At 52.0% G+C, this 15500-nt stretch overlaps 2 protein-coding genes across 6 annotated transcripts in view; one reads left to right on the top strand and one right to left on the bottom strand.

The window, feature by feature from the left end:
* FYCO1 (FYVE and coiled-coil domain autophagy adaptor 1) overlaps positions 1 to 15500 on the bottom strand; it is a 103491-nt gene that overhangs the window by 22753 nt on the left and 65238 nt on the right. The window lies entirely within an intron of this gene.
* Positions 2676 to 8085, top strand: CXCR6 (C-X-C motif chemokine receptor 6). 2 transcript variants are annotated; one of them, XM_061397035.1, is made up of 3 exons: positions 2676 to 2833; positions 3331 to 3479; positions 6219 to 8085. In XM_061397035.1, exon 3 carries the CDS (start codon positions 6240 to 6242, stop codon positions 7260 to 7262), a length of 1023 nt encoding a protein of 340 aa, XP_061253019.1. In that variant the 5' UTR covers positions 2676 to 2833; positions 3331 to 3479; positions 6219 to 6239; the 3' UTR covers positions 7263 to 8085. The 2 variants fall into 2 exon arrangements, with proteins under 2 accessions (XP_061253019.1, XP_061253018.1); XM_061397034.1 differs by lacking the exon at positions 3331 to 3479 and having other exon boundaries at positions 2716 to 2833.

The raw sequence follows: 15500 nt of genomic DNA, 5'->3' as shown, positions 1-15500 counted from the left end.
ACCTGGGTAGTCATGTAAATTTCTCCCTGTGGGACGCAGCAGAAAGTGTTCAAGCAACTCTGCTGGAAGATGTCAAGCGATTTTGAAGTTTGAGAAGGACGGAACAAATGCATGGCCACTAGGGGGCACCCTCTCTCCTTTTGTTTTCTGAAACTGAGATGTTTCAGAAAAGCTCACTGTCCAAAAGTGACTTTCCTCCTCCCCTTGCTCTGGCCGTGGGAACCGACTACTAGTTGTGGTGGCCTCTTGTGGCTGAGGGCACGTCACCCCATCCTGTCCATCTGAGTTTCCGTCCCTGAGCCTGTGGTCAGTCGAGCGGAACCCGTACTGAGGCACGTATATCTGTCACCTTGCCCTCTTGGGGGTGGTCATCTTGGCCGCCCCTGCCACATTTGGCCTGGGCACCTGCCTTGCACACAGCCAACGTGGTTTTCTGTCCCTAATGTCCTCAAGGACATGAGCAAGGCTCACTCCACTTCAGAAGCAAGCAAGAATGAACTGGTGACCACAGGCAAGGACGCTGAGGAAGTCTCCAGCAAGGTGGTCCAGGGTCCACGCCTGCCTGGACGAGGGGTCACAGCGGGGCTCTCTCCAGCTCAGTATCTGCAGCTGGAATCTACAGTATTTTCCTGTCACAAATCAAAACGCCTCAGCCACTTGCTTCTTTAACTTCAATCCTGCCAACTGCCTGAGGAGCAGACTCCTGGCCGCTCAGGTTGTCTGAGGAAGGCATGGAGCCTAGAGAGCCTCCTGGCCTGCGTGTCTGGTGACAGCCTTCCTCAGAGGGCCCCATTCAGCCCTCCACCAGGCCAGGCCAGCAGCTAGGAGTGCCGCTCTGCCTGTTACATGGGGCCTCCTGTGAACTGGAGAGGTCTCTGTTTTACAACTGGTCTGCCCAGTACAGTACAGCACCACTGGCCTCAAGTGGCCGCTTAAATTCATCAGAATTAAAACAAAACTCAAAGCTTGGCTCCATGGTTTCAGTGGCCACACGCCAAGTGCCTGATACCTACACTTGCCTGTTGGACAGGTGGACACAGGGCACGCCCAGCATTCCAGAAGGCTCTGCTGAACAGCTCAGGTCTGGAAGGAGAAGCTAAGCTACATGGTGGGCCACATTCACTGTGGGGCTTGCGTGCATCTTTTTACTTGACTTTTAAATTCTTACCAGTTTTTCTTTTGGTTTTGGCTTCCTTTTTGCCGAAAAACCAAGTGACGAAGGGCACTTCTGGTTTTGATGTCTGATTACTTAGTAACTATGCAGACCCACATCCCTGTCCTCACCACTGGCCCGCCGCCTGCTGTCCTCTGGGCAGGCTGTTTTTCTAAGGGTCTTTCCACTCATCTTCCACAGCCCCCACCACCCACCACCGCCTGGCAGTTACTCCTCTCCCAGCAGCCACTGCCCCATCCCTGGTGCCAGAGCTGCCGCCGGAACCAGGGCTCTGGCTCCAGAATGTCAGGCGTTCAGAAAAAGGGAATGGGTCAAGAGTTTGACCCCAAGAGAGCCTGCGGTGGGCACAGCTGCCACGGCCCTTTTATTCTTCCCTGATTCTGTTCAGGAACTGTTTGCATGTTCTGGGGGAAAACCCAAGACATATGACTGGGTACTTGCCGTCAAGAGGTTCACTTTTGTTTCAAAGAAAAGCAACCGACACTCCAAATTGGAAGACAACAGAAATAAAATTCTGGCCCTCAAACTGGAAGGGGCTCTAATTTAGTTGTGACTTTTCCACTGGAGAACTCTCCACTGGAGAATGCTTATCACAAGTACAGTCACGCTCTCTCTGAGATATACATCTCTCTTCCCTCCCACGCATGGACGCGGTCACGGAGGGCACCGGGCTGCTTCTCCCCAGGGAGGACACGCTGAGCGGGACAAGCACATCCAAGTCAGTGTGTTTGACCAGGTTCAGGCCCTTCTGTCATCACCCTGTGAACTGGGCCTAAGTGACACGGTTGGCTTGTTGCTGGGAGGAACTCATCTCTCAAAGCTCAAAGACTCCAAAATGTGAGGCTGGCTCCCTGTGAAGGGATGTCTTGTTGAGAGAGACAAGTCCTTCAGGATTTGGTTCAGCCTGTTCACTGGTGACCCTAGCCATGAGAAGCAGGGCGGTGAGCACCACCCGAGTGGAGAGGGTTTAGGAGGCAGGGCGACATCAGGCCCTCTGGCAGACCCATCTCTAGAAGCCATCTGGCCCACTGGCCTGCCGATGATAGACACCCGGGCTTGCATCCTGGCAGTGGCAGTTATTGGCTGTGAGCCATGAGGGTTGTTCTCTGGCTATGGTCCTCTGTATTCCCATCTATAAAATGGGATAATACCTACTTGCAGGGTTGCTATGGGGATCAGGGCTGTCATGTATGTTGGAGATGCACACACACAGAACCCAGGCCATACCATCAACTTTGCACTGGTCCAGACCCAAACTGCTCCAAGGGAACATACGACTAGTGGATGAAATAATTTTAGGGTATAAATGCCACCATCTTCAGTGGACTACCAGTGCCAGGCCTGTGCATGGCTCCCCTTTGGTTTACAAATTAAAACCTTCTCAGATCCTGGTAAAGGGTAAGATCCCAGCCAGGATGCGGGGGTTGTGCAGCATCGGAGCCACTGCTTTGTCTCTTTGACCCCCAAATTACACATGTGCAGGCTGGGTCATGTGGATTCTGACCTGCAAGATGGGGAAGGGCTGGGTCTCCTATCATCACCAACTGAGGACTCTTCATAATTACTCAACGGAAACCTGGACCACATCAGAGACAACGGCAGACCTTGCTGCTGTGAGCAACCTCGTCTGATCAACAAACTGAAAGAGCAGCTCTACCGGTGAGTCATTTATCTTTTTCTTTATAGTTAAAAGAGGGGCTAACCCCACGTTTTGGGGGGATTCTCAGAGTCCTGCCTGCAGCGTGGTACAGTCAAGTGCCAGGGTTTTCAAGCTCAACTGCTCTTGGCTCAAACTCCAGCTCAGCCACTTGCTGCCACAGGGCTAGAATAGAGGACTGTGACTTAATCTGTTTCTGTAATATGATGCTGGTAACATGATGTGCCTACAGTGTGGGAGACCCGGGTTCAATCCCTGGGTCAGGAAGATCCTCTGGAGAAGGAAATGGCTACCCACTCCAGTCCTCTTGCCTGGAGAATCCCATGGACGGAGGAGCCTGGTGGGACGTGACTGAGCGACTAAACTAAAAACTAAACATGCTGCTGACAGGAATGGTATAATCACGCCTCCCCAGGAGATAAGGGGAGGCTAACTACCTGTGTTTGTTCACTGACTAATCTCTTTTCCCTTTTTTTTTTGTTTCTTTCCCATTTTATAGGACCTTTGTTAGCTTATGGTTTACTTTCTTTTCTCCATGTACATCAATACACAACTGTAACAGCTTTCGAAAATACAGAAAATTTTAAATGAGGAAGGGAAATAAGTCACTACTAATTCTACAAGTCAGGGGTGAACTGCTGATAAAATGTAATTTTTGTTCGTTTTAAAAAAAATTTTGTCAAAACCACAGAGCTGATCGTAGGTTCTTAAACAAGGTCCATAGAGGGATTTAGAACAGAGGGATTTAGAGTTCATGAATCCCTGGAATTGCAGGCATGTATGTACATCATCACTGAGGGAAACGATGTGCAGCTTTCAGGAGACTCTCAAAGCGGTTTCTGATCAAAGAAGGTTGAGATCATGATCAATGTCACATTCACTTTGTCATCTATTCATTGTAATAGTAACAGCCAAATAGTATTTCGCATATCTACTTTGTGCTTACACTGTTTTGAGCAATTTAAATGTATTTTGGAGGGGGCAGAAACTGGGAGACTGGACTGACATATACACACTCCTACATAGCTGTATAGGCGGGGAATTCTACTCAACACCTGTAATGGCCCATATGGGGAAAGAATCTAAACAAAGAGCAGACGTATGTATATGTGTAACAGACTCCCTTTGCTGTACAGCCGAGACTAACGCAACACAGTAAATCAACCATGCTCCAAGAAAAACACTGTTTAATGCACTGTATTTTCCAAAGTCAAGGGTGCTTCCTAAATGTTTCAATCATATTCTATTTTATGCCGAGATTATATTTTCTTTATTCATTATCAAATATATACTATTTCCAAAGTTGGATATATTATTATCGTTTTAAATTTTCACAAATCCACCTAGGACTTTGGTTAGAGAAAATAAAGAAATGAGTGCTTTTAACATTTCTAGAAGAGAAAGTAATTTTTCATACTCTATCTGCACACAACCATGCAGTCCCAATCTGTTAAATACTGTTTAAGTTTACCAACCGTTACAGATGAATTTGCACGGGTCCTCTGAGGAAACTGCAATGCCAGTGTAATGCATTTTTAAAGGGAAGAGTAAGTCAAGCAATAATGCAGACGTGACATTACCGTCAACGTCACGTCCTAAATGATAAACGTTTTTGCCCCCACGTGAAGCATAACACAGACACGTCATCGTTGGGCCCACTTGACCTACAGCCCAGAGACGGTGGGGCACAACGCCTCCGGGCTGGCCTTTCGCTCTTAGAGCCAAGGGTTTGTGGTCCAGGAGGAGGGACTTAGCACTAAGCAGCCCTAGCCCAAAGGCAAGGTCCTTTCTTGGAGCAGGAGGGTGCTCTGACTCCACGAACAACCAAGGTGGTAGCACTAAGGTGGACGTCCCTTCTAGTCAGGACCCAGCTGGGGAAAAGTCAAGTCTCTGAGAAGACCAAAAGCAGAAATCATCTCTCTTGCACCGTCTTATCTGGCTGGTTGATATTCTGCCTTTGCTGGACGAAGGCCTGTTCTTCTTAAAGCTCTCCTTGAGGTGCCAGTGGGTTATGGCACTAGTCACTGCACGAGCCCCTGCGTGCTGAGCGTCTGCGGGTCACTGACCTGACCCCCCAAGGCTGATGCTGCCAAAGCTGCCCCTGCTCCCACACCAGACGACGTCACCCCTGGGGCTGGTCTGTGGTCCCCAGCGGGGACACAGGGCCCAGAGCAGGGTCACAGGGGGTGATAATCTTGAAGGGCTAGGACCCCCAGGCAAGAAAGACAGCTATTTGGTCTCTGCTATAAGCAGCCCCACTGCAAGGCTGGCCATCGGCCCTGTTTGTGGCTGCCCATCCCCCTGACATCCCATTTCCATCAGCTCTTCCGTTTGTTACAGGAGACCCTCAGCTCTACACTGTTGGTTGTAAAAGCTAGAGCAACGTTCCCTTCTCAGGTAATCTATCATGAAGAGATTCCTGAAGACCAAAGAGGCCCTGAGGGTGGAATATCATACACAGACAAGGAGGGGGAAGGCTGGGGTTGGTCGTGAGGAGAACCGCCCAGTTCCCTGGGCAGGAAGCCACTCAGCCAAAGCACTGGGCAGCCTGGGCTCTTCCCCGACCTGTCTCCCCATCACAGGAAGATGAGGCAGGATGAACAGGCCACCTGGGGCAGGAAGGACCAAACTCCTCTTGGTTTCCAGGCCCATCAAGGTGGACCCCCCTCTAAGGGGGTTATTGCCATGGCTTTCACAATTTCAGGTACAGGGGTCAACCTCACAAAACATGGGGCACAGGCTGCGTGGGTACCTGCTGTGAGGCCCAGACAGATGAAGACAGCCTCCCCACTGAAGACCAGTGCAGTCCTTCCAAAAGGACATGCTCCCCATTTCACCATGTGATGACCTCTGCTTCCAAGGCCATTTAGCACAGGATTTTCTGGAATGTGGGTGGGGTCCTGAGAACTTTACTGCAAGTTAAGGGTCCCTGGCTGAGCAGTTTCCTCCCAGAACAGGCTGTCCCCAGTATCCTGGGCTGTTACCCAGCAGAACAGTGGGAGCGTTTAGAAGCTGACTATTTGCCCCCTACGTGTGGGCAACAGGGCAGTGGGAAGACAGGAGGGGGCTTCCTAGGAGGCACTAGTGGTAAAGAGCCCGTCTGCTAATGCAGGAGACTTAAGAGATGCAGGTTCGATCCCCAGGTGGGGAAGATACCCTGGAGAAGGAAATGGCAACCCACTCCAGTATTATTGCCTAGAGAATACCACGGACAGAGGAGCCTGGTGGGCTACAGTCCACAGGGTCGCAAAGTGTCGGACATGACTGAAGTGACTTAGCACACATACACGCACATTTGCACCCTGAATGTGGGCAGTGGGACAGTGGGAAGACAGGAGGGGTCACCCTCAACCCCAACGCATGTAATTCCTGTGGTCTGACTCCCAGGGGCCCAGCAGAACAGACGACATGGCTGAGTACAACTACGAAGACCTCGGGTTCTTCAATGGTTCCAACGACAGCAGCCAGGGGCACCAAGACTTCCTGCGGTTCAGCAAGTTCTTCCTGCCGTGCATGTACGTGGTGGTGTTCACCTGCGGCCTGGTGGGAAACTCCTTGGTGCTGGTCATCTACGTCTTCTACCAGAAGCTGAAGAGCCTGACAGACGTGTTCCTGATGAACCTGCCCCTGGCTGACCTGGTGTTCGTCTGCACTCTGCCCTTCTGGGCCTACGCAGGCATCCATGAGTGGGTCTTTGGCAACGTCATGTGCAAAGCCCTGCTGGGCATCTACACGCTGAACTTCTACACGTCCATGCTCGTGCTCACCTGCATCACCGTGGACCGCTTCGTCGCGGTGGTGCGGGCCACCAAGGCCTACAACCAGCAGGCCAAGCGCATGGCCTGGGGTAAGGCCATCTGCTCGTCCATCTGGGTGGTTTCCCTGCTGGTTTCCTTGCCGCAGATCATCTATGGCAACGTCCTTTACCACGACAAGCCCTTCTGCGGTTATCACGAGGCGATTTCCACCATGGTGCTGGCCATCCAGATGACCCTGGGGTTCTTTCTGCCACTGCTTGCCATGATCGTCTGCTACTCGGTCATCATCAAGACCCTGCTTCAGGCTCGAGGCTTCCGGAAGCACAAGTCTCTGAAGATCATCTTCCTGGTGGTGGCAGTGTTCCTGCTGACCCAGACGCCCTTCAACCTCGTGAAGCTCATCCGCAGCACAAGCTGGGAGTACCACACCATGACCAGCTTCGACTACGCCATCACGGTGACGGAGGCCATTGCCTACCTGCGTGCCTGCCTTAATCCTGTGCTCTATGCCTTTGTTGGCCTCAAGTTTCGGAAGAACTTCTGGAAGCTCGTGAAAGATGCAGGCTGCCTCCCTTACCTGGGTGTCTCAGGCCAACACATGTATTCCGAGGACACTTCCAGGAGTGCTTCAGCGTCTCACAACGTGGAGGCCACCAGCATGTTCCACCTGTAGGGCTCGGGGAGGCTCCCGGATGTCATGGGAGCACAGCTGTGTCTTCCAGATGAGGCAGGCTTTGTGTATAGCGCATGCGTTCTCACGGAGAGGTTACCCAACGCCACAGCTGGGGTGGGCTGCTGCTTCTCAGGCATGAACAGATCTGCTTTTTCACAGCCTAGCCTAAGCTCAAAGGGGAGTCTGAAAGCTGCCCGGGCTTTCCTTCCTCCACCCCAACAATACTGATGCCAGGAAATGACATGTGATTCTCAAGACCCCAGGTTCTCCTTCACTGAGAATGGGACTGGGACAGAGTTGATGAGGGGGACATGGCCAACAAAGGTTTTGAAGGCAGGTAAGAGTCTGGTTTCCAAGTTCCGAAAACTTTTCTGACGGCTGGTAAGCAGGGGACATTAGAGCAGCCATGAAAACCAGTGCTGATCTTGGTGTCTTAGACCTTCATCACCAGGTGCCTGACAGAAATGAGTTCAGGTTCTGTCACATCTTTCGTTTCGTTTTTATAGAGATAGATGGTTAATCCCGCTATCTTTGCTTGATCCTGGAAGGACTAGCACCAGGAAACACGAATGGGCTGAAGCAAAACAGGGTTGGCTGAAGATTCCAGTGGGCCACAGAAGGCTAGAAAAGTGTGCAAAGCTGGGTGCAGACTGTCAGGAGTCTAAGCAGCACTTCTGAAATGGATCCTCAGTGGGTTTGCTCTTAAAATCTGAATTATTCAATGCCTCACATACAAATCATGTATAAATGTGTGTTATACACATACATGCATATCAAATAGCATATGATTTTTATGACTGAGAAATAAAACTTTTAAAATGTCTCCCAACTACTGTTACTCTCAGACACATTCTACCTTAAAGCGGTATTCCTGAATAAAACAAAGGTGATCACTCGTGGGCTCAGAGCACAGGAAAGAAGTCTATGACTATCAACTTTGAGGGCACTGGTCTATCGATATACCATTGGTAACAAACCAGCTTCTTCACTGCGGCTTCTAACCTCCTGCCCAGAACGAGAGGAGCACGTCTCACCTCTGAAGTGTGGTCACGGGATGAGACGGAGTTTTAAATGTCAGTCACTGGTTTGTCTATGTTTATTGTACCCCAGCACCTGCTCAACAGGCTTAAAGTGGCCTTTTTGACTCACGTGTTGCAAAACCACTCACTGAAACATGGAGAATACTTTGAGGACAGCTAGAGAGAGACCTTGGGGAGGGGGTCAGAACAGGCTGAACAGTGAGGTTTTGAGGCTTGGGGAGACCTGAGTCAAGGGCTGCTAAGACCAGTTGCATGCTGCTCAGTCACTTCAGTGGTGTCTGACTCCTTGCAACCCCATGGACCAGGGCCCGCTAGGCTCCTCTGTCCGTGGGAACTTCCCGCAAGAATACTAGAGGGGGTTACCATGCCTTCCTCCGGGAGATCTTCCTGACCCAGGGATCGAACTTGTGTCTCCTGTATTGACGGGTAGATTCAATTCTTTACCACCGAGCCACCGGGTTAAGACCAGCTGGTAATGTCTTAGCCACCTCCACTTTGGTGCAGCGTGCACCCTAACAGTGTTGCCTCTTAGGCCGGGCATGCGGAGGGCTGGAGAGGACGCACAGCAAACACTTAGCACTCTGCATTTGGGGAGGAAGGCCCCCCAGATGGTGGTAGTGTCTTGGTGAGGTGTGGGAGGGTTGGCTTCGTGCCTTGCAGAGGTGCTGGGCATGGCCCAGCTGTGTAAAGGCTGGGCTTGCAGGGCCCACAGGGCCCCACCAACTGTTTCATAAACACGCTAAATACACCCATGGGGAGAGCTGCTTTACAGAGAGGGCAGGAGAGCAGAGAGCTCTGCTCAGGCCACAGAGACCATCTAGTGCTCCGTAAACACCAAAAGCTGACCTTTTCACTGTGACAAGGCTGACCTTTAACCTGTTTATGTTGGCTTCAGAGAGGTGGGGGTTGGTCACCTTCCTCTGTGCGGTCACCTTAATGCCAAGCACTTACGCTAGAGAGGCCATGAGCCCCTGGCCTCCCCAATAATACCCCAGAACAAGAAGCAGAGGCCCTAACTGGGAAGGAATGGGTGAAGTGTCTGGCCCAGTTTAGGGCCTCTGACCACACAGAGGAAAGCAGTGTGGTGTGAGGGGAAAGGCAGGGCTCTGGGGTGACTCAGATCCTGCTTCGAGTATAGCTTCACGTCTGTGCACCCCAGGACAAGGCAGGTGCACCCCCTCACCCAAGCCTGTTTCACCACCTGTACCCCTGGCTGATGACGCCCTCCGTCCAGGAGCGCTGGGAGGCAGTGACCACACGCTCGGAGCCATGTTGGGGGCGGCCGCTCAGGCAATGGAGGGCAGCTGTTGGGACTGCTGGGTCCTCCCCTCCTGGGTGCCAGCCTGGCTGAGTCAAACAAGACCAGTCCCCTCAGGCCATGTGCCACCCCAGGCCTGTTATGTGCCCTCTGTCCAGGCTCCCTGCAAAAAGGTTCTGCACTGGCCCTTCCACAGCTGAGGAATACCTGCCTGCCTGTCCTGAGAAAAAGCGTGGCCGCTCCATCTTTTCCCGCTTCTCTGCCTCCCCAGGCACTGCTTGGGCCCACACTCTGACCTTACCTGCTGCCCTTGGGAGCAGAGATCATTTCCCCAACCCCCTCCTGGGCGCACGACACTCCGGGCAGCATACCCTGGCACAGCCCACGCAGCTTCCTGAGGGTTTTCACTCTGCACTTGTCCACAGGACAGCCCCGTGGAGCACAGGCTCCCTGTCTCAGAGCCGCCCTTCCCCTCCCTGCAGCGCTCGCCTCTACTTACACCCACTGCTTGACCTAAGGAGCCTGGGGTGCAACTGGCAGGAGGAGATCACGTGGGCTGTGGCTGCCTTGGGTGAGGCCTCAGGGTCTCCCCCTCCACCGAGTTCCCTGCACTTGCAGCCCAGGGGCAGGGCGGGGCCACACAATCCGAGATGCGGAGAACACAGGCTGACCCTGATTCCAGGGGCTACTTGGAGCCTGAAGCCCAGGATTCTCAGTGGGCGTCCTGCAGTGAGGAAATGGTGCTGCGGAACAGAAAAAACAGAAGTGCCTGTCCTGGAGGGGCAGAGGTGGAGCAGAGAGCACCGGAGACGGGGCGCTGGCTCCCCTTGTCCTCTTGGGGCAGCGCCCCTTCCACACACCACTCCTTCGTGGCCCACGGTACCTAATGCCCTTTGTTAGGAGGTTTGGTACTACCCCATTTTCCAGATGAGGAAACAGTTCAGAGAGATAACTACCTCACAAAGCACACACAGCAGAGCTGGGGCTAAAACCCTGGTGAAAAATCTCTTTACTTCCCTCAAATGTTGGCTAAGATAGACCAGGGAACCTGACAACTCTGTACTCATCTGAAGATGGAGATGCCAGGTTAACCCAAGTGCAGCAAGGCTTTTTGGAAAAAGTCAGCTTTCATTCCAATCCCAAAGAAGGTCAATGCCAAAGATGTTCAAACTACCACACAACTGCACTCATTTCACATACTAGCAAGGTAATGCTCAAAATCCTTCAAGCCAGGTTTCAACAGTATGTGAACTGAGAACTTCCAGATGTGCAAGTTGGATTTAGAAAAGGCAGAAGAACCAGAGATCAAATTGCCAACATCTGTTGGATCATTGAAAAAGCAAGAGAGTTCCAGAAAAACACCTACTTCTGCTTCATTGACTACGCTAAAGCCTCTGACTGTGTGGATGAAACAAATGGTGGAAAGTTCTTAAAGAGATGAGAATACCACACCACTTTACTTGCCTCCTGAGAAAACTGTATGGAGGTCAAGAAGCAACAGTTAGAACTGGACATGGAACAACTGACTGACTCAAACTGGGAAAAGAGTACATTAAGGCTATATATTGTCACCCTGCTTATTTAACTTCTATGCAGAGTACATCATGTGAAATACTGGGCTGGATGAAGCACAAGCTTGAATTGAGATTGCCAGGAGAAATATCAATAACCTTAGATATGCAGATGACACCACCCTAATGGCAAAAAAGTTAAGAGGAACTAAAGAGCCTCTTGATGAAAGTGAAAGAGGAGAGTGAAAAAGCTGGCTTAAAACTCCACATTCAAAAAACGAAGATCATGGCATCCAGTCCCATCGTTTCCTGGCAAATAGATGGGGAAAAAATGGAAACAGTGACAGACTTCATTTTCTTGGGCTCCAAAAACACTGCAGATGGCGACTGCAGCCATGAAGTTAAAAGATGCTTGCTCCTTGGAAGAAAAGCTATGACAAACCTAGATAGTGTATTAAAAAGCAGAGACATTACTTTGCCAACAAAGGTCCATATAGTCAAAGCTATGGTTTTTCTGGTAGTCATCTACGGATGAGGAAGTTGGACCGTAAAGAAGGCAGAGCACCAAAGATTTGATGCTTTTGAACTGTGGCGCTGGAGAAGACTCTTAAGAGTCCCCTGGACAGCAAGGAGATCAAACCAGTCGATCCTAAAGGAAATCAACCCTGAATATTCATTGGAAGGACTGATGCTAAAGCTGAAGCTCCAATACTTTGGCCCCTTGATGTGAAGAGACCCTGATTCTGGGCAAGACTGAGGGCAGGAGGAAAAGGGGGCAACAGAGGATGAGATGGTGGGTTAGCATCACCCACTCAATGGCTATGAGTCTGAGCAAACTCCGGGAGACAGTGAAGGACAGGGAAGCTTGGCGTGCTGTAGTCCATGGCATCAAACATGACCGAGCGAATGAACGACAACAAAAGGTGGCTTTCTAACCTCAACCATGTTCACCATTTTGTGTTCTCATTTTGTTTGAAATACCAGGCATTGGATCTCCTGGTTGGTGATAAACCCACAACAGTTCCCCGAAGCGTTGACCACAGAGCACCCGTTCTAAAGTAGGTGCTAGCTAAGATACTCTGTGGGTTGGCGCAGCCTCTAGAGTTGGACTCAGTAATCCTGAGCATCAGGCAGGACGTTCTTTGGTAAAGACACCTGAGCTCCGAGGTGCAGCAAACCAGGGCCCACGCAGTAGACACCACAGCGTGATCCTTGACCTCACAGCTCAGGGAAAACATCGCAAAACAAGGCACCTGCATGGAAGGCTTCCCACACGGTACACACCCGAGCCTCTTAACTCCGTGGGAGTGGATATGGCCCCGTCTTGGATGTGCCAGGGAGGAAGTTCAGTTCAGGGGCCGTGGTGAACCTAGAGACAGCGAACCAGGGCCTGACCAGGAGCGTCCGACTCTGGAGCTCAAGCTCTTCACTGACATGGTCTGCTCAAGAGGGGAGGCAGGCCTGGGGAGGCCAAGGACTCGAGGCCAGCCCTGCTGTGGGCAAAAGGAGCTCTCTTTCCTTCTCAGCCCGCTTGAGGCCTGAGAACAGCTGGGCCTCTGTCAGGGAGATGGCTGAAGGTGGGCCTGGATGACTGTGGGGAAAGGTGTGCATGTTCGCAGCGTCTGGAGAATGTCAGCTTCCCATCTGGTGAGGCCTGTGCCCGGGGCCACTCAGAGGCTGCTAAGGGATCGGTGGCATCCTGCGAGTTCTCCCTGAGCGCCTGGGTTCTGGGACCTCTTCCTGTCCTGTCACAGCCAAGGGGCCAGGGCAGACAACTGTGTTTGTCCTGAGGACACGTGTGTGGAGCGGGGAGTGGACGAAGGGTAAGGAAGGAGGGCAGCTCTTTAATGGGAAGATGGGGAAACGGGGCCAGGAGAAGGCGGCAGTACGCTGCAAAATGCATCTCGTGCCCGTGACTAGAGGGAGGGGTTCTGGGTACAAAGCTTGGTTCTGATGCTTGCAACCCCCTGACCTGGAGTGAGTTACCTGGCCTCCTGAGCTTCAGTGCCTCGATACAAGAAACAGGGACCATAACCCCTACCCTGTGGAGGGCTGGGCGGGGACCAAGTGAGGGCGTGCAGACGCAGCTCCAGAGGGAAAAAGCTCCAACAAGGGCTTTTAGCAACACGACCTCCAGGCGGCCTCTGTTCTCCGGATTAGAACCCTGGACCACTTCTTACTTTGGACTCGCTGTTTTCTTTCTCTAAATCTCTTGGCAAGGGCGTGTACACACACCCAGGCTCTGTACCACCCCTCTCCCCACCACAGCTTTCTCAGACTCCTGGTGGTTTTAAACCTAAGAAAAAGCTGCAGGAGACACAGGTGTCTGCCTCCAGTTAATGTGTAAGCAAGGTGTGAGACAGGGCACGCCCTGAACTGACTCGGAGGGCTTACCCTTCGCCCAAACAGACTAGGCACAGGACTGCAGACCCATCCATTAGCCCCGGATCTGCCTTGGAGGCTGAGGCCAGCATGCTGGCAGTTTCCTTTCCCTGGAACGCTTCCTGATTTCCCACGACTGAAACACACACGTTTGTCAGTGGTCAAAAGACCTTCTGCTTTTGCTCCTACTAGGAAAGGGGAAGATGAGGGGTGAAGTGACAGGGGAGCTACTGGGGTACTTTCTCATGCACCTGAGAGCCCGAGGCCATCTCCAAGGCCCTGAGGTTCTGGTCTGGCTCACCTGACCCCTGACCCACCTGGCCAGGAGTCAAGGCACAGTCAGCGAAGAGTTGCCAGGTGACAAAGGAAAAGGGTGGCTTAGTGCAAATCCATGGGGGTCAGGGGGGACACTGCAGGCTCACGCAATCAGGCAAGGCTTCAAGGTGGGCCTTTCAGAAGGAAAAGCAAAGGCCCACGGTCACAGTGAGCACCTTTGCTTGGGTGATGGGGTTGGCTGTATCCTTGACGCGAGTTCACTCACCTTCAAGCCTGAGCATAACCGAGTATAGGGACACACGCTGGAGCCTAAAATCTCCTGAGCTGAGAGCCTCCCAAGATTAAGTGCATCTCCTCCCATGCAGCAGAAACCCCAGATGATAAATCTGACAGACTGGTGCCAACCCTCCTCTGAATTCTGGGCATGAAGAAAGGAACAGAGATCTCAGCATGAGTGGGCAAAAGCTTGCGAAGCTCCCCGCCTGGATGGAGAGTGGGCCACGAACTGTGCCCACTCAGTGTGTGCCCCCCACACGGGGGCCCTGTCAATTCTCCCCCGAGCTTCTGAGCAGGCAGTGCTTTGCACAAGAAACTGCATTTCAGCCGGACCCCGGGGCTGAGAAGCACCAAGTGAGGCTGCCAGGGAGGGGAACTTGACCTTTGCTTGGGTCCCCTGACTTAAACTCTCGCCACCTGAGCACGGTGGCACTTGATGCAGTTATCTCATTTATTTAGAAATGAGCCCTTGCACCACTCTCCTCACAAGCTTTGTTGGAAAACAGCTGGCCCAGAAAAATTGGGGAGGCCGATGGAGAGCTGGCACTGAAGGATGGATGGCCCTGTGCCAGACACCGTCCATCTACAGCAGTGAAAGGTTTGGAGGGTCTGGGTCATGGTGATGGGACAGGGCCCAGGCTGGCTGGGGGAAAGTCCCTCGGTTCCATGGAGTGCTGGGTAACAGACTTGTCTATATTTTTTTTATTGCTTTTAGAACTCTGGGGCTCGAAGAGGCCTTAGCTGAAGCCAGAGGAACTTCTGAGAGAAACCGCTTGAGAGAACTGAAATTAATCTGAGCTTCCTTTCTTGTGGCACCATCACCAGGCCTGATGAGTGGTTCTATGACGTGGTTTTTAAAGAGCAGTGTGTTGCTCTGAGCATGGCTGTGGCAGCCCAGGAAGGGCTGCTCTTCTGAATCATCCAGCAAAAGTCATCCCGGATCTCTGCTGCACGTGAGCACGTGCACTTCAGTCCCCATGCTGACGTTCTACCCCCAGCGCCTCAGAACGGGGCTGCTTTTGGAGATAAGACCATTAAAAGTGACAAGTCGCTCAGTCGTGTCCGACTCTTTGTGACCCCATGGGATTCTCTAGGCAAGAATACTGGAGTGGGTTGCCATTTCCTCCTCCAGGGGATCTTCCCAACCCAGGGGTCAAACCCAGGTCTCCCACACTGAAGGTGGATTCTTTACCATCTGAGCCACCAGGGAAGCCCAAGATCATTAAAGAAATTAGTTAAAATGAGGCCAATGAGGTGGGCCCTAATCCAATCTGACTGGTGTCCTTATAAGAATGGAAGATTAGGACCCAGAGAGACAAGGGTGCACGTGCCCAGGGTTGGGGCCGACCACATGCAGAGACAGAAAGAGAGCGGCTGTCTGCAAACCAAGGGGAGGTCTTGGGGAAAGTAAACCTGCTGGCACCTTGGCCTTGGACTTCCGGAATTTGACAAATTAGATTTCTGTTGTTGAAGTCATCTGGTGTATGGTATCTGT

This window comes from Bos javanicus, chromosome 22 (assembly GCF_032452875.1).
Source record: "Bos javanicus breed banteng chromosome 22, ARS-OSU_banteng_1.0, whole genome shotgun sequence".
In the NCBI taxonomy this organism is placed as follows: domain Eukaryota; kingdom Metazoa; phylum Chordata; class Mammalia; order Artiodactyla; family Bovidae; genus Bos; species Bos javanicus.
This window is presented reverse-complemented; position numbering and strand designations above follow the sequence as displayed.